This window comes from Aplidium turbinatum, chromosome 10 (genome assembly GCF_918807975.1).
Source record: "Aplidium turbinatum chromosome 10, kaAplTurb1.1, whole genome shotgun sequence".
Taxonomy (NCBI): Eukaryota; Metazoa; Chordata; class Ascidiacea; order Aplousobranchia; family Polyclinidae; genus Aplidium; species Aplidium turbinatum.
Window position 1 is genome coordinate 22,648,529 of NC_137481.1, and position 20,152 is coordinate 22,668,680.

The following is a 20,152-nucleotide window of genomic DNA, read 5'->3' on the forward strand; positions in this document are numbered from 1 at the left end:
TCTTCCAGAAATTATTGAAAAATTACTTTGAATTTGGGGCATTCTGAGAGCATGCTCAACAAAAATTTGGGTATGAATATTACTGTAAAATGGTGCTGTCCGGTGGCATAGCAAACTTTTCGAAAATAAAGCTGTGTCTCTACAGTATGTTGAGTCGGGATGCAACCTATTTCGTCCCCTGAACAATTCTTACCCCGATTTCGTACCCTGAAATCGGTGTGATAGGGCGCATCTAGAAAATGTTATTACTGCATCCCTTTTCCCTTAGCTTCCATTTAAGCAGAAAAGCTTTGGATTTTTAGGTTGCTTCAACAATTGATGACATTGAATCAGCGCAATAACGGTGAATTCTTCGCTAAGAATGGATGGGTGTACCTACTTCTATTCTCATCAGCGCAATTTAGTTCAAGTCTTACATCACAAGGTCTGGCTTTGATCTCCGAGTAATATTGATAAGGCAAGGTTGGTTACAAAATTAATTTGTACGAGTAGGCTAAGTTTTGGTATTACAGTAAGAAAGAAAAGGCTCAGTAAAAATTGTATAAGTGAGAATGAATACTATGAACCTAGGCTACTTGCTCTCCATCACTTTCGCTCACATGCCACGCAAAAATAAACCTAAAGATAAAAGCCCAGTGAAACGTTGCACAGCAGAAAACAGTAACGTTAAGGTGCGTCTACACGAGAAAGTGTTCTTGCTTAGAAATTCTTGCTTAAGCTAGTGATTAAGCTCGTTTCGTCTACACTGGCAACCTCGACGAAGATTTTGCTCGCTTGAATCGCGGTCACGTGAGTATCTAATCCCCAATGACGTCACGTTTTAAAAAGTTCGCGCCAAAGCATAGCAGTTCGCGCTAAAGTACAGCAGAGTAGACCAAGCAACTGACTGTTCTTTAACCATTTGAAGTTGTTGCAGTCTTTCAGTCATGGCTTCCCAGAAGTTGTGTAAAAAATGCTGCAAAAACGAAGGATGCAAACATGCAAACCCGCAATTTACTGCTTATTGAAGCATTTAGACACCTCAGTGAGGTTGAAATGTTGGAAACAGAATTTCGTGTCAGCGTGGGTGACTGGTAACAACCAGCAAGATCATTCCTCCGCTATTTTTATTACCCAGCGTACAATGGCAATGGTTTTCTGCTGAGATCCTGTTTTGGATTTGAAATTGGAAAATATTGTGCTTTCTATGGGCTATTTCGAGTACGGTCACCGCCAGTTCAGCCGCAACATTAATAAGAACTGGTTGGGATCAAAACTTAACGAAATCTTTTAACGATACCGCCCTGCCCTGTCTGGATACTGAGCTGAGAGGAGACCTGAGATTTTGGCGGGAAAAACATTTCTAAGCAAGAGAACTCACTTAAGCGCCCAGTTTTTCGCTCTGGAGCGTATTTTTTCTCGACGGCTCGCTTACTCGCCCATTTTCTTAAAAGTAAGCGGCACAAACTGCGATTAACTTAAAGAAACAAGAAGTTTGGCTAGCTTAAGCAAGAAAACAATCGTCGTGTAGACGCACCTTAAGTGCAGAAGTTTTCCGACTCGTGCCCAGAGCATTGTGACGCAAGAAGCCACACAACCTCGTTCGGTGGAAGTTAATCAGTTATGTTGTGTATTGGGCAGCTACAGGGCGTTTTGACTCTTCAATGGTCTGATCTGATGAAAGCCTTTCTGAGCGAAAAATTATCAACATAAAGTGATTAAGCTGCTCAGACTGGACACGTTTGTGCGCTGTCAACAAAATCGAATTTCGACCTATTTTGTCCCCTGAAAAGATCGAGAGAAATTTTGAAATGTTTGCGGCAACTCCGATTAGCGACTTCGGCTATGTTGTTTTTTTCGGTAGCCACTTTAACAAGTCGAAATTCTGCCACTGAAATTGACTACAATGCAACCGCCAACCAATCAGAACGTGTTATAAGAGGCTACCGTCCAATTGTGACCCTTCTAGCACTCATCCAAAGAGTTAATACTTGTTTTGAACTTTATTTGGTAATTCCAGAAGAAAAAGAGCAATAGCAGTGGTGAGAATCGAACACGCGTCAATGAAATGACTACTTTCTAGCCCTAACCCTAAGCCAACCAGCTGACAAAAATCCATCACTTAATTTGCTTTTTATGATCTTCTTTTCGCCATTTTTTACGTCACTTAAACCGTAGCTTATGATTGGTTGGCGGTGTCATTCTAGTCAATTTCAGTGGCAGAATTTCGACTTGTTAAAGTGGCTACCGTTTTTTTCTCGATCTTTTCAGGTACGAAATGTTCAGGGGACGAATAGGTTGCACCCTTTGAGTCTCTATGTTTTCTTGTTGCTAATTCCTTTGTTGAATTCACTTGTTGAATTTTTCCATTGGAAATGACAAATATTACTGCATTTTCTGAGTAAATTGCGGGCCCCCTAATTTGCGGCCCTGTGCGATCGCACGGTTTGCACACCCCAAAGACCGGCACTGGTTGAGTAACCCTGTGCTAAGCCAAAGCAGCACCAGTTTTCGAGTTAAAACAGCAGAAACCGTTCAGTGATACAGAAATTAGTACTTAGTAGGCTTAATAGCATCAGATTTTACGTCTTGAAGCAGTTGAACATAGCCAACCTTAATACGACAACGATTTGTTCTTGATGAGAAACAAATAAAGTAGCATCAACAGTAGGCTACAATGATACAAAAATACCTGAAACTACCTATTTCACTCAAAAATTTGTTCATTTTTAAGTTGGTACATTTTTATTTTAGTAGCAATAATGGCCCCCTTCAAAAGTGAAAAAACAAATCTAATTTCAATTTGAATAAGCTTAACTGAAGGTGATCTAGCTGATCGAAATCGATTTTTAGCTTACAGCTTACTTATTTATGATTGAACTGACTCGTGTGAAAATAAATTATTTTGTATTACAAGACATGTAAGTAACCGAGTCGTTCATATCAAGCATTGCCGCAGCCGTGGCCGAGTGGTTAGCGCGTTGGGCTCGCAGTCGAGAGCCTGCATGTTCGACTCCAGCCACCCGCACTTGCTGTTGTTTCTCTGGGCAAGAAACTTTACGATAATTGCCTCTACCTAGTGATCGATTTCGAGTAATGGGTAGTACCAAATTTAAGTCATAAGTAGAGTAAACAACCGGAAACAGACATTGCCGTCGGCTGCAGCGTGGGTCAGGTGTATGTCGAAAGGCGTACACCGATGCATAGCGCTCAAGTCCGCTTTCCCGCAATGCAGGATAAAGATAAACAAACAAACAAAAAAAAAAGCATTGTTGTGGGTTAGACACCTGTCAGAAGACATTTTCTTTTTTAGCTAAATTTAATGATCGTATGCGTCACATGACGTCACAGTTTTTGTTGACCTGGGCGACACGCATGACTGGTGACCTAGCACATGAACCATGAAGTCAGAACTCAGAATTGCCAAATGCCAACTTTGCCAAGTGATCTTTGAAGATTTCATACATTATTAAGCTGAAATTCAGACATTTCAAGATTTTCAAGAAGAACACTGTACATATTGTTTTGTATAATAAGCTCACCGTACGTTTATTCTTAAATGCTCGTGTTTTTGATTTTTCTTTTTTTTGTATTGGTTGTAAGGTTCAGTCGTCACCGCATGGCTTCATCAACTGTCAGACCTCCAGTTGCTTTAGGTATGTGGAAGCAACTGATTCTTCCAACTAATTCATCTATTTTAAACTGTTAGGTCTGGTGGCTGTGCTTAAATTTACTTTCATCGACGTATCCTTTAAATTTACATCGCATGCATGTTTTAAACTTCTTTGGTTTTGTCGCCGTTTCCTTTTGTTGGTTTTATTCCCGTAAACTATTGGTAACTTTAACATTGCTGTTGTTTTCCGACAAAGAAAAATAAATTGAATTGTAGTCCAGCGCTTCCTTGATTATACAAAAAGTTAAAAATTGGCATAAATAAGAGTTCGAATAATTTGCTAGCCGTCGGACACAGCATATAAAATTAGGCCAACGTACCGGTATCGCTTTCTTGTCCAAATTTTAGGCTACCTGGCAACTCTTTATGAAGCTTCTTCAAGTTCTGCCCTGAAGTTTGTTGTGCAATGTGCTTGTAACAGGGAAGGAAATGAGATGCTCCATTGCTATATGTTGTACAATATACCGGTAGCGCCTCCAGACGCCTCGTTAGCGCGTGACTTCGTAAATGAAGAAACATCAAGATTAAGCGGCGTTGGTTCGACTCTCAGGGTGTGTGCTTAAGTGCAACGCATTCTAAGCACCATTCAGCGGCACCTAATGAATGGAATAATTCCCTTGCAAAAACATTTCAACAATCAAAAACTTCACTCTGGCAATCTCGTTAACAGCCTCTACAAGTACGTATGCGAAACTGCCTTAAATAACCCAATTAACCCATCAAGGCTTTGTCTGTCTGAGGATAAAGATTTAAAAACCAAACCATTGGATTTCTGCATTAATTTTTTACTTCTGTGGACAATGCACCAAGTTTTGCAGGGGAAATTTCCGCCTTTTGGTGCTTTTTGGTTCTTCTTCAATTGACTTACCTGATCCAAGCATCGACGGCCTCAGATGAATAATTAAATCTATGACATGTTGTATGATTGTTTCTGCCTTGTCGTGAAAGTGTTTTAGATAAGTTTGTCTACTGCATGCTTTCTAAAAATTGTGCCAGTTATAAAGAGGTGCTCCAGTTTTTCTTATTACATGGCGAGAAATTTATATTGTCTTGTTTTAATATTTTCAAATAGAGGTCTGGTTTGGTTTACTTGTTGTAAAACGTCTTTGTTTATCTTCTTTCTAAGGGTTCTGTTTCGTCCCTTATATCCCAATTCACTACGGTGAGGACCGAGGTGTTTGGATTTGGACCTGTTTAAGAATTGTTCCATTAATTAATAAATCACAAATAGGAGTTTTGGCTTCTTTTTTCTTTGTTATGACCATTGTTTCAGTTTTCATTTAGTTCCATGCCAAATATTTTGTTCTTCGTACACTCAATATCGAATATGTTCTGCAGTTTTACTTCTGAATCAGCTATCAAAATGGTGTCATCAGCATATCATATGTGGTTAATGTTGTTTCCTCCAATACTAATACCTCTTTCATCTTCAATACCTATGTCTTAAAATTATTTCACTGTATATATAATGGAAAAGGTCAGGTGATAGCACACAACCCTGTCTTACTCCTTTTACTGTATAAGTCACTGCAATCATCATTAATCCTGATAGCAGCGGATTGTGCATAATATGAATTTTGGATAATTTTTACATCATCATCATCATAATCCATCGTCGGTTTGTTCCCCACTAGTAGGGGTGGCCGATTGTTTCCGCACAGCAATTGTTTTAATCCCTTTTCTCCATTTCACCCTGTCCCTTGCATCTTCCTCCTTCAGTCCGACTTTTTTAAATTCATCCTTCACTTGTTGTTTCCACGTTCTTCTTGGACAATCGCGTTTCCTCTTCCCATCCACCTTTAGATCTAGTGCCTTTCTAAGAAAACTTCCTCCCTCCTTATCACATGTCCATACCATCTTACTCCATTTGCCCTTGCCAGTTGGTCTATGGTCTTTCTCATCTCTAGCATATCCAACAATTCTTCAGTCCTTTTTTCCCTTCTCGTTTTCACCCCACACTTTGCTCTCACCATTGACCTTTCCGTTCTTCTCAGGATTGCCAATTCACTCTCTCTCAATACCCATGTCTCGCTACCATATAGCATTGCAGGCCGCACACAGCTCCGATATACTTTTCCTTTTATCCTGAGTGAAAATTTTCTGCCATGCAACATTTCCCCACATTCCCTGAACTTTGCCCAGCCCAATCTTGCCCTTGTTGTCACCGCTGCTTCACATCCACCACTTCCATTTATCCGATCACCCAGATAACAAAAGTCTGTCACTGTTTCGATGCCATGGCAGAACTCATCATCATGGCCTTCCACTTCATTCCTTCCTTTACTGCATTTCCCACAAACAAAACACTTCGCCAATCTTGTTGTGGCTCTCTTGACATTAGCACATCTTGCATGTACGGGTTTGCTACTATTCGGCGAGTCCGATTCGGCGAGTCCGATTCGGCGAGTTCCCTATTCGGCGAGTGCCCTATTCGACGAGTTTTTGACATTTTTGAATGGAAATTATCGGGTACCGTAGCCTAATTATAATTGCCGTTTTTACATCATTTTTACATCGCTAAACGTTGAAATCGTGCAAAAAGGAATAAAAATAAAATGTTTGAACTATTAAATTAAAATTCGTTATGTCAGTTCAGTTGTTTTTATTTCTGATCATCATATGAAAAACAATACACTTCAACATAGCAAAGGTAGAAGCGACAAAACGCGAACGTTAAAACGTGCTTGAATTCGTCATGTCAGTTCAGTTGTTTTTATTTCTGATCATGATATCAAAAACAATACACGTCAACATAGCAAAGGTGTAGAAAAAGGTAGAAGCGACAAAACGCAAACGTTAAAACGTGCTTATGACCGAAGTAAGTTATTGAGTTGAAAGAAATTTGGCACGGTCGCAACACCTTCAGAAAAATTTAAGACATGAATGGAAAATAAAAAAAAGAAAATGTTACAAAAAGAAAAATCATGTTTATGTCTATAAGTTAGTACTTTTGAATAGTTAAAATGATTAGTTTGGATTAACAAATGTGTGGCCTACAGCTTGGATTGAAAGGAAATTATCGTGTACCGTAGCCTAGTTACCGGTATCCCTACCAGCAAATATTTGTTCCAAGAACCCAGTTGGCCTAACAGTTCATTTTTATATTGTAGTAACAGAATGAAAAGACTAACCAAATGTGTGGCCTATCGTTTTAACGTCGCTAAACGTTGAAATCGTGTAGAAAAGGGAGCTTTTGCTGACTAGGATACGTTGAAACTGAGAAACATTCACAGAAGCCCTTCGATTTGTTTCAAGAACCCAGTTAGCCTAACAGTTCATTTTTACATTGTAGTAAAAGAATGAAAAGGCTAACCAAATGTGTGGCCTACAGCTTGGATTGAAAGGAAATTATCGGGTACCGTAGCCTAGTTATCCCGACCAGCAGAAATTGCCGTTTTTACATCGTTTTAACGTCGCTAAACGTTGAAATCGTGTAGAAAAGAGAACTTTGCTGACTAGGATACGTTGAAATTGAGAAACATTCACAGAAGCCCTTCGATTTGTTCCAAGAACCCAGTTAGCCTAACAGTTCATTTTTACATTGTAGTAACAGAATGAAAAGGCTAACCAAATGTGTGGCCTACAGCTTGGATTGAAAGGAAATTATTGGGTACCGTAGCCTAGTTATCCCTACCAGCAGAAATTGCCGTTTTTACATCGTTTTAACGTCACTAAACGTTGAAATCGTGTAGAAAAGAGAACTTTGCTGACTAGGATACGTTGAAACTGAGAAACATTCACAGAAGCCCTTCGATTTGTTCCAAGAACCCATTTAGCCTAACAGTTCATTTTTACATTGTAGTAACAGAATGAAAAGGCTAACCAAATGTGTGGCCTACAGCTTGGATTGAAAGGAAATTATCGGGTACCGTAGCCTAGTTATCCCGACCAGCAGAAATTGCCGTTTTTACATCGTTTTAACGTCGCTAAACGTTGAAATCGTGTAGAAAAGAGAACTTTGCTGACTAGGATACGTTGAAACTGGGAAACATTCACAGAAGCTTTTCGATTTGTTCCAAGAACCCATTTAGCCTAACAGTTCATTTGTACATTGATTCAACGTCTGAATACATTATCTTAAAAATGCAACGTATCAAAGGGCTTCTGTGAATGTTTCTCAGTTTCAACGTATCTTAGTCAGCAAAGTTCTCTTTTCTACACGATTTCAACGTTTAGCGACGTTAAAACGATAGGCCACACATTTGGTTAGCCTTTTCATTCTGTTACTACAATGTAAAAATGTACTGTTAGGCTAACTGGGTTCTTGGAACAAATTTTTGCTGGTAAGGATAACTAGGCTACGGTACCCGATAATTTCCTTTCAATCCAAGCTGTGGGCTACACATTTCTTGATCCATACTAATCATTTTAACTATTCAAAAGTAGGCTACTAACTTATAGATATAAATATGATTTTTTTTTGTAACATTCTCTTTTTTTTATTTTCCCTTCATATCTTAAATTTTTCTGAAGGTGTTGCGACCGTGCCAAATTTCTTTTAACTCAATAACTTACTTCGGTCACAAGCACGTTTTAACGTTTGTGTTTTGTCGCTTCTACCTTTGCTATGTTGACGTGTATTGTTTTTCATATGATGGTCAGAAATAAAAACAACTGAATTGACATGACGAATTCAAGCACGTTTTAGCGTTCGCGTTTTGTCGCTTCTACCTTTGCTATGTTGACGTGTATTGTTTTTCATGTGATGGTCAGAAATAAAAACAACTGAACTGACATGACGAATTTTAATTTAATAGTTCAAACATTTTATTTTTATTCCTTTTTGCACATTTAGCGATGTTAAAACGACGTGAAAACAGTTAGGCTACGGTACCTGATAATTCCCTTTCAAAAATAAATTTTCAAAAACTCACCGAATAGGGCACTCGCCGAAAAAGGCTTTCGCCGAATAGGGAACTTGCCGAATCGGACTAGCCGAATCGGACTCGCCGAAACGGGCCATTCCGTGCATGTACCCACTTTCCACATTCCTTGCATTGCATTTCATCACTCTCTTGCCACATATTCCACAGGGATCTACTTTGTTCTCAACAACTGTTCCTTCTGCTCCACTCACCATCACTTTTGTTTTTTCAAGATTCACCTTCATACCCTTGGTTTCAAATGCTTCTTTCCATTTCTCAAACTTTCTCTCCAGTCCCTCCATACTATTACTTGTCAAGACCAGGTCATCTGCATACAAAATTTAACTCAATAAGCCCTCCCTCGCTCCTTCAGTTACAACGTCAACCACAATAACAAATATCAGAGGTGACAAAACTGATCCTTGGTGTACATCTTTGCTGTTAATTCCAATTCGGTCGAGCATGCATAACATTTCGTTGTGTTGGACCTTATTAAAAGATTTTGTATAGTCGATGAAGCACAAGTAATAGTATTATACTGATCTTTTTGCATTTCAATTCATCTTTGAGCTAGATTTTTCAGAATGAAGACTACATTCCTTTTTCCTTCATGAGGCATAAACCCACATTGGGTTATGTTGGCTATGTTTCTTAAACTTGAATAGGTTTTGGTTTGTATTGAACCAATGTGATTGTTTCCCCGGGTTGTTCAAGAATGAATAGTTGACAACATTAACAGCGTATGAGTATCAGTAGCATCAATGCATCATATTGTATATACATTCAGTTCAGTCATTTAAATGTGTGACATTGTTCTTGAATGATGCTATATTTGTAAACACTTGACATTAGGTAGATCACTCACATGCTGCCACCATTTGATGTCACTGTGCAAGACACACTCCAGCTGTGGAGTGGACTCCAGCTAGCCTTTTTGTCTACTTTTCCGCAGACTGCTGCACACTTGCCAAAGGGCTAACTGCCACGGCTCTGCTACTATTCGGTGAGTCCAATTCGGTGAGTCTGATTCGGTGAGTTCCTAACCTCTAACCCCTAACTCTAACTCCTAACCCCTAACCCTAAAACGGCAATGATAATTAGGCTACGGTACCCGATAATTTAAAAAAAATTGAAAAAATCCCCCGTTAAGGGATCGGACTCACCGAATCGGACTCACCGAAACAGGCCATTCCGAACTGCCACAGCATCAGCATTGTCCTAGGTGTAATAACCAAACTCATGTATCCCAAATTATTGGACAATTTCCCTGTTCTTGCTGGCATCCAACCTGCTGCCATTCAGTCGACGAGTGCTGGAGCCAAACCACCTTCTTCACTTCAAGGTCTCTGCTCCTTTAAACCAGGGATTGTCAAACTTTAGAGCTCTGCAACCCATTTTAGAAAAAAATTTATATGCGACCTCTTGATGGTCATATACTGTACATATAGTATACTTATATAGTCTATACATGTGAATGATATTTAAACTTGAACACAATTTACAACTCGCACATACCGTACCGATTATTGTGACAAAGATGTAACAATGCATATTGTTTCGTGACCCCAATTGGGGTCCCGACCAACACTAACAGTTTGAGAAGCCCTGCTGTAAATGAGCACTCTAGTTGACCGAATTCAAAATACCAGTTTGTGCCAGCCATTCAACTTCTGTTTAATGAATCTAGCAAAAAATCTTTATAACTAATTAAGCAAACCATAAATGGAAATCTAAATGTATGTCAAGTACCATCAGACTCCGTTCATTTAATGCCAACATCTGTCCCATCGGCCTGACCCTATCGAGACAGGCGTGGGTGCGCCTTAACTGTGTTTGTACGGGTGCTGGGCTTTTCTGTTCAACCACGCATTAATGAAGAATTTCATGTTCCTCCTTGTGAATGTGATGCTGAGGAACAGATTGCAGATAGCATCAACAATTGTACAATTGTTTCTAGCACTAGCTGCAGCACTCATCTGATGAAAGTAAAAGCAAAGACAAACAAGTTGGTGAACGATGCAACAAGTGCTAAAACAATAATTAACCCAATGAACAGTTGAACACCCAAACTTTTCAGTATTCAGATTGTCGGAATGGCCCGTTTCGGTGAGTCCGATTCGGTGAGTCCGATTCGGTGAGTCCGATCCCTTAACGGGGGATTTTTTCAATTTTTTTTTTTAAATTATCGGGTACCGTAGCCTAACTATCATTGCCGTTTTAGGGTTAGGGGTTTGGGGTTAGGGTTAGGGGTTAGAGATTAGAAACTCACCGAATCAGACTCACCGAATCGGACTCACCGAATAGTAGCAGACCCTAGATTGTACCATCTTCAACCCACATAATAAAGTGGAAGGTTTATTCATCTTGAATAAGGAAAAAAAATACTAGCTGCTCTTTAATAGCCTTCCAGTGTTGTTCAAAAACATCATGAACCTGGGGAGGTAAAAGGAGAGACTCTCAGTAGGCTGTACCAAATTTTGGTAACTTTATCGGATTACTTAGCAAGTTTCCCAAAAGTTGTGGCTTAGGTACCTAATCAATACGCCATATTTATTTTTTGAAAAAAAATTGGTCTTACGCCTCCACAATGCTTGTTTCCATGACGACGGGCCCAAAATTGACGAAACCGCTATAACTCCGGAACCACTAGAGGTAGAACCAAAATTTATTTTCAAAAGATGCAGAACACCCAAGTTCCTATCTGTTGTCAATACATTTTGTAGGCCTATGTGCAGCACTTTTCCCAAAATTTACAAAAAAACGTGTTTTAGCCTATTTATCAGCAACAACTGCAAACACAAAGCAATGAAAATGAATTAGTATAATAGCTAACATCCTATTTAAGCAAATAAACAAAGGTTAAACAGTTTCACACATCAGTTAGCAAATAACACTTCTCTAAACTTGCACATTTCAGCATGTCTACCTTGAAAGAAACATAAAATACTATACAAACAGTCAGCAACAACTAAACAACAATCGATTGGCAATATTAAGCTGAAATCTCACATTGCAACCAAAAAAGTTTAGCTTTGTAAAATTGATATTGATATTTCCAGGCAAAGAACATTACACAGTGCAATAATACCATTATAGAATAGAATTGCAGAATAGGTTTCAACAACAAACTTAAAAAATTCATAGCAATAACTAGTTTATGCCAGAAAGTACAATGCAACACAACAGGCTGTGGTCCACAGTCAATTGATTGTTTAATTCATCACAAAACTCATCCTTGCAGCTTCAACAATAGTTTAGGTGCTGGAGTGCTGGTGTTCATGGTCTTGAAAATACTTTTTTAGTCACTCTTTCACTAGATGTTGCTGCTCCAAGTTGAACCTGTCGTAACTGAGAGACCATTTTTAACAATATTTGCTGTTGTTACAATGAGGTGCTGCTGTTCGGACAGGATTTTCCTAAAAGAGGTCAAATTTCTGACCCAGTCAGAAAAGACCACAAAGAGTTCCTGTGCTTAAGCTTGATCTATTTAGGAGGAGTCTTACCTGAAGACACAATTTTTTCAATAAATGCTCCTGGTGCCATTTCCCATGCCCGTTGGATGGCCAAAGTAATTTATACATTGAAAATTGATTTGTTTTCGTCTTCCCTGCAGCACAATGACTTACTGGATAAACAGTTACTGGAACAGTTCAGATATTCGGCTTTGTTTCTTGTGACTTATCACTTGAAGCCTTGGTGAACTTTTACCAACCCAACTTTAGCACCAGTTGCAGATTTGAAACTGCATCAAACCCTGAGAACCGACTTAACATCCATGGAAAGAACCTCTTCAACCCATCAAACTGCAAGGATGATGCCAATGCTTTCAGCATACCTCAAAAAACTGGACTACCATTTCTGGTATATATTTGTCAGAAAGTCTAGTCGTTTTTAGTAATGTCGTACCCATTGGTGACAAGAAAGCTATGGTGAAATCTTGTTTGAAATGCAAGAATAGCAAAACCAAACTTTCAATCCAACAAATGCCGGTTCTTTATGACACTACAACATTGGCAGACTTGATTGGTCCTGATTCTTGGACACTGATTGATATATTGAATGTTGACTGGTCTTTTCTAAAGACTGATCCAGGGTGTTGGATTGTTAATACATCATACAAACATGCTCAAGCCTTAGTGCAGTCACTCAATGTTGTGAATGATGCAGCAGAACGGGCATTGGGTCTGTTGACTGCCTTCCACACCAGTAAAGTAACTAAAAATCCAAAACAACAGCAAATATCTCTAAAAATGGTGTCTCAGTACATGTTCAACTTGGAGCAGCAACATCTAGTGAAAGAGTGACTAAAAAGAGTCTTCAAGACCATGAACACCAGCACCTAAACTATTGTTGAAGTTGCAAGAATGAGTTTTGTGGTGGATTAAACAATCAATTGACTGTGGACCACAGCCTGTTGTGTTGCATTGTGCTTTCTGGCATAAACTAGTTATTGCTATGAATTTTTTAAGTTTGTTGTTGAAACGTATTCTGCAATTCTATTCTATAATGGTATTATTGCACTGTGTAATGTTCTTTGCCTGGAAATATCAATATCAATTTTACAAAGCTAAACTTTTTTGGCTGCAATGTGAGATTTCAGCTTAATATTGCCAATCGATTGTTGTTTAGTTGTTGCTGACTGTTTGTACAGCATTTCATGTTTCTTTCAAGGTAGACATGCTGAAATGTGCAAGTTTAGAGAAGTGTTATTTGCTAACTGATGTGTGAAACTATTTAACCTTTGTTGATTTGCTTAAATAGGATTTTAGCTATAGTATTACACTAATTCATTTTCATTGCTTTGTGATAGGCTAAAACACGTTTTTTGTAAATTTTGGGAAAAGTGCTGCACATAGGCCTACAAAATGTATTGACAACAGATAGGAACTTGGGTGTTCTGCATCTTTTGAAAAAAAAATTTTGGTTCTACCTCCAGTGGTTCCGGAGTTATAGCTGTTTCGTCAATTTTGGGCCCGTTGTCATGGAAACAAGCATTGTGGAGGCGTAAGACCAATTTTTTTTCAAAAAATAGATATGGCATTTTGATTAGGTACCTAAGCCACAACTTTTGGGAAACTTGCTAAGTAATCTGATAAAGTTACCAAAATTTGATACAGCCTAACTCTCAGCCCTATAAGCTCAAACGGAAGAACTCCTGAATAATCAATCAGCCTATAACATGTGGCAACATGCAGAGTGCATTGAAAGGCAAAGGGCTATCTGTGATAACAGGATGACATGATAGTCTGGTGTGCTTCGAATAAAAGAAGAAGCTTTTGTGATGAATCAATGTGATTAAACATTCAAGCTGAGCACAGCTAAAAAATTGTAAGAGCAAAGAAGTATTATACTTTCTTCATTTTGCTATTTTCTACATTAGAATGCAAGTCAGAAACAATGGAATAACAAACTGTGGCATATGCATGTGCAGAAATCACAAATTTTGCAGATGGAAGATGTTTTTGAGACTGAATAGAGGATTGAGAAAATCTCAGGATTGAGCATGGAAAAGTCATCTTCCATTCTAAACCTTGCCTGTATATTCTTAGCTTTTCCGGTCAGTTGTCAAATAAGTCCATTTGTCATTCATTTTACACTTAAATGTCTGCAGACATTGAATGCATGTAAAAATTGACTCATTTTCTGTCCGAATATAGGCCCGGGTATCCTAGAAAGTTTACAAATGAGTCATACCGTCAACTAGAAAACAGACACCACCCGAAGTTGTAATTTCAATGACTTCTTGACTAGTTGATAAATTTTGATTGATGTTTTATTTTAGATAATATTGAAAATTACCGGCAATTGTATAAAATGGGTCGTGCAAAGAAACATCAAACAAAAGCATCTAATAAAAACAACTCCAAGAGATTACGAAAAAAGTTAAAAAAGACTCAAAAGAAAAAGAAGTATGGTATAATGTTATTATTGTTGGTTGCTTTGTCATTACCAAATTTTTTTAATTTATGACCAGTTGACCACCTGTAACATCAGTGATAAATGAGAATGATCAGTACCGTACTACCGTATATACTCGAGTATAGGTCCATCTTGAAGTAGTATGTGGCAAGTGCCAGCTTTTTATATAAGTTTTGTAAGGTGAATTGAGGAAAAGGGAATACATGTTGCTAAAATAACATAGCTTGAACACAGTAATAATTTCATAAAGCCATATGTTTTATAAAATGTACCTTGCTGTTTCAAAGTCTGTTTATTATTGCACCATATCATCACTTATTTGTAATGTATACAGCAGTGGTTCCCAACCGGGGTGCCGCGGCACCCTGGGGTGCCAATTTCCATGCTCAAGGGTGCCGCGAGATAATTGAGATATTGTAATACTGCGGCCCATAATCTGCGGTATGCCTTTGTTTTCTCGCCCAGGAAAAACAGCGTGAAAGATATTTTGACTCGTTGCTGTTCTTTCCATAAAAACGTTTGAAACTCATCATTATTGCCAGGTTTCATGATTTTATTTTGCGAAGAAATCCATTTTTATTGGACTCTCATATTGTTTTGAATCTTAAAGAAGAAGAAGAATTAATTGACATTCGTAACAATGGAAATTTTAAGCTTATGCATAAGCAGATGCCTCTCGACGAGTTCTGGATAAAAATTCAAAATGAATATCCTTGCGTTGAAAGAAAGCTATTATAAGCTTTTGCTTGCTGCAGTTTTCCACGTCATACCTATGTGAAAGTGGATTTTCCGTATTAACGAACATAAAAACTAAAAAACGAGAACGACTGCTTATAGTCGAGGAAGAAATGCGGGTGGCTTTATCGAATGTGCCCCCAGATATTAAGGGACTTTGTGCAAGACGTCAAGCCCAAATTTCACACTGAGTTTTAAATAAATACATTTATTTATGCACACTATAGGCTACTGTACAACTCATTCTGTGTCATTTCATACAGCTATTTGAAATACAGAAACCTCATAAAATTGATCCAGTTTTGCCAGGGTGCCTCAAACTATGTATCTCTTTGATAGGGTGCCGCAAGGTCAAAAAGGTTGGGAACCACTGGTATACAGTATTGTGTTAAACACATTTAATTGTTGTTGAATTTTTTTTTGATACATAATTTACAGTACCGTATTTAACAATTCCACTTTAATTTTCACAGCACCTTGAACTGCTTCATTTCATCTGTTACGTATCATTGATGTGTGATTGTAGTAAGCTGAATTGAAATTTTGATTTATATTTCAGCTTATCTGAAAGAACTATTTCAAATCTAAACCAGTCGATATTGAATACTCATATCACCCAAAAACTTACATCAACCCCCAACACAATTCAACTGGTGAAATCTTATGCGCCGACTATAATAAAGGAGGAGGTAAAAGAAAAACAATGTCCTGATCCTAAGAAGCGTAGTAAGTTAACCTAGTTATTTTATAAGACTATTATTATAACTTACAATTTTTGTTCAATCAAAACAAAGTGAACCAAAGCTGTATTATGACATCATAGAATACAGTATATAAATCGACTTGTACAGTAGTTGCAATTGTCATGACAGTGTTACAATGTTTGTCATAGCATTTTTGTGTTGGAAACTTGAAATGCACTTTTATCTTTTCTCTGATTAGACCTATGCTATCAAACATGCAATGTCGCATGTATTGAAATTCCAAATTTTATCATAACGTACTCTTTGCTGTAATGCATGGAAGGTTATTTGCAAGAAAAAGCATTCTGTCAAGGGGTACTTTAATTATCACTTGGTTAAAGTGGATCATGCACGATTGCACATGCTTCTGAACTGCATGTGATGGGCCATTGCCTTTACAATAGCATGAACTGACACATGAGTATTTTGCATTCTATAGCTTGCTTATAGACTTATTCATTCTGATTGACGAAACGTCGGAATAACGGCAGATTATCACCTTACATCTTGTGCTAGTTCAGCTTAGTTTGCACCAAAAGAACGTTTATCATGTTATTTAACTGAATGCCTGGTGAACAGCCTATTTCAATTTTTGGTATAGCATTTGTTATGTTTTCAGTCAAGAAAGAGCTTTCTGGAATGACAACATAAAATTGACTAACGTTAAATTGTTTAAACATGACAAAAATTCAAAATATTTTCTTTCAAAAATCATTTGTTACTCATTCCAAACGCACTGGCCTATTAATCCACTAAATCCCTTTTAAATCTTTACCTGTTTTAGGTAGGTATTCTAAGCAATTTACAATTGTAACAGAAGACAAAGAATCATTTCTGATAACGCTTTTCCCTGATGACATAATATTTTGCGGAGATATGATCGAGAAACATGGCGACAACTATAAGGTACACATAAATGTAGTATATTATAATAATATACATTATAAACTTTTTAGATCGGTGATTTTTAACATTTTATTTTGCAATATCCGTGCTTACTCTCTGCAGTTTTAAGATTTAGAATTTTAGATGATGGTGGACGCGAAGCTAAAAAAGTCAATCTTTGTGCCCATCTCCAGACATGACATTAATTGTCTTACCAACTACATAGTAGCGCTCTCTTGAGTGCTATCAAACTGTGTTTTTCGACAGTCGAGTGTAGCAAGAATTGACAGCGATAGACACGTGTTTTGTCAATGAGACTGTGCTTATCAGTATCGCACCACTAATTTATGCCACATAGTTCTCAACCGCTGCTTTTGTCAGTCAATTGATGGCTAGTGTGGAGGCTCAACTGGTACGGTTAGCGAAACACAATGCTCGCTGTTCTATAGTGAGTACTCAGGTAGTGCTGACGCTAGAAAGATCGCTCCTTCTCAACAGTGCTATCAAACTGGCATTCTTTCTAGCATTTGGCACGCTATCAAACTGGCATAATTTCACTACACTTGGCTATTCAAATTTCCTAAATGCCACATCAGAAAGTAAATGGATTTCCTGTATTCCGTGAATGGTATCTTGTGACAGAGTCGGGTCGACTGATTAAAATTAAAAATGAGAAGTACGTGAGATAGTTATTAACGAACATCTTATATTCGCAGTAATTACCGTTTTTGATACCTTTGGACTTGGTGAATTAAATAGGCTTCTTAGATCTAACTCGAAGTTACTTTGCAAATTGTATGACACTATCAATCTAAAATGTTTGAGATTTTAACTTGCTCCCCCCTACTACATTGTTGTCCACAAGTCCAAGCCATTGAGGAAGTGCAGCCGATTTTCCTCCCATTGTTTGATTTCGCACTCTCATAAACTTCTTACGTCAAGTGGCTGTCTATTGCGTCATCTTAATGTAAAGTTGCGTGAGTAAAACGTAACTTTGTGTTTTCCAGGCGATGGCTCGGGATGAGAAAAACGTCCGTAAATTTCCTCCGAAGGTTATTCGCAAACTAATACGAGGATACAAAAGAACTAATGAGAAGTATAAAGTTTATATAACAGGAAAACAAGCGCAGGAAGAATGCTTTTCCATGTTGCAAAACCTAAACATTGTGTCGTCATCTGGTCGTGATGAAGGAACAATGGCGTCATCAATGGACACATGACGTCAGCACACGATTACGACATAGTTGTTGTAATCTCATCTTCCATTGAATGTATATTGTCTGAAATAAAGCTGCAAAATGCGATTTAAACCTTGCGGAACTTTGCTGACTTATTTTTCAAACTCGACCGCTTTTTCGTTGATTTATCGTTTTCAAGCGTTATTTTAATGCAATAGTCTTTCATTTGCTTTACCTAACTTGGGCTAGGCTGTCGTGACTTTAGTCAGCAGCTGCCTGCTATAAAACAATATTGGTTACTGAAACGTTGACACGATGTATAGTTATGTTGCTTTGATGATTGTGCATGGTATCAGTTTGCAATGTTGTATTGTTTCACTGTTGGCTGTCGTTGCTGGCTGATCAGTTGCCTACAGAGGTACAGTACTACATTTGGCAAATTCTTATGACAGTTTTGTGTTTTTGTATTGTTTTCGTCGCCGTATGGAAAAATACGCTGTTGCTTACTGAGTTTTTTCACTTTAAAAAGAACATGCGGTTGTTGTTTTTGGGAAATTTTAGGCATTGTATTTTCTCCAAGGCTGTGACTCATATTTGCGCGGATACTGTTTTGAGTTATTTCCGTCCGTCATGAAAAAGTAACGTTTGGAAATTCTCAACTGAAGGCTTTGAACCAAGTGATTGAAAATACTAGCAGCCTAGCTTAGCCTACGTAGCAAGAATGAAGATAAGATGTTCTGAAATTTCTAGATAGTAACGGAAAAGCTGGAAGTAAGCTTTTCTTTCGTGGGGAAACAAGGTATTTTTGCTACTGTAGCCTAAGTTTAACCACTTCAGTGTATGTGAGTTTAAGCTTTTTATTTTATAAAAAGTGCTTGGAAGAGAATATTGTTATAAGTATATTGTAAAAATCCTGAACATCTGGCGTACCAAAAGTGAGACATTTTTGGCAATCAAAATCTTACCAGTCACAAACAAAATCATTGAAATTTTGCAGAGTACCTTTCAGATAGAGTCACGATATTTGACTTAATACATTAATGATTTTTATTTCTAACCATGATAGTGAAAGCAGTAGCTCAGCCACTTGCCACAACATCGCAGCGGTTCAGATAATCGCAGAAGCAACAAAATGCGATCGTTAAGACATTGTTGACAATGCATTTAAGTAAGATATATTTAAAGCACAAGCATGGTTGCAACACGTTAACCTGCGTAAGCAGCGAAATGGTAATAATCCCGTGGGCTACAACAATTAGACTACGCTACACACGTTCTGCTATTGGCCTACTTACCTTTTGTAGTCATGCGCTGTAGAACAATTTAAATATTATGACGACATAGTGTGACACCTACATTGTTGTGTCATCAGGAAAAACTATTGCACCATTGACGTTGCATAAGTTACTTCGCCATAAAAGCGAATGCAGTCTTAGATAGCAGCTTTAATTAGGATGAATTTGTTTTGTGTCTTGAATAATCTGTAAACAGAATTTTACATATAAATGTTTTTCCCAATTTAGCATATGTTTAGGGCTACGCTGTTTCGTTACTTGCTACCTGAGTAGTTCATTTTCAGTTTACCAGAAGCCGATCATTCAGAAAAACGTCACCGAGGTAAAGGAAAGTGGTGACCCTGGTATGAGAAAACAACTGAGTTAACTCCTCAAGTAGGTTACGGAAAATACATCCAATAAAAAACTAATTGAAAAAAATTTATTTTTTTTGGTTGTGTTGATGCAAAGAGTTATGAGTATTAAGGTTAAGGGTATTCCTTTTGTAAGCAGACCTCTTGCTAAACTATATACGTATACGACAAAATATGGTCACTTTGTATGTCAGTAAAATTAACGAGTTTTGTATCCGCACAGCTATTACTTAGACCAGGGATCACCAACCTTTTTTTGCATGCGGGCCACTTTGGCACTAAGGAGAGCTGTGGCGGGCAGCACTAATAAAATTTTAAGTATGTTCATTATGCTATGCTAGAAAAGAACTTATTTCATACCCAGTATCCAGCGTACGTTACATGTTGTTACTATTTATCTTAGAATACCGCAGCAACACAATTAGTCGAACAACGCTACCGCCAGGCCAAGCTCCTTTAACAACACTTTTGGCTTCTTTAACAATGCCTAATAAACGAGGCCACATGTTTTGCGCACTTAGGCCTAT

The 20,152-nt window shown here is 37.9% G+C and overlaps 1 protein-coding gene across 1 annotated transcript; it reads left to right on the forward strand.

Moving 5' to 3' along the window:
• The first annotated feature begins 443 nt into the window (after window positions 1-443).
• On the forward strand, window positions 444-19,629 carry LOC145778683 (uncharacterized). The gene is made up of 5 exons (XM_082590232.1): window positions 444-462; window positions 14,300-14,426; window positions 15,731-15,897; window positions 16,699-16,820; window positions 17,807-19,629. The coding sequence occupies exons 2-5, from the start codon at window positions 14,332-14,334 to the stop codon at window positions 18,017-18,019; spliced, it is 597 nt and encodes a 198-aa protein (XP_082446358.1). The 5' UTR covers window positions 444-462; window positions 14,300-14,331; the 3' UTR covers window positions 18,020-19,629.
• Window positions 19,630-20,152: the final 523 nt, after the last annotated feature.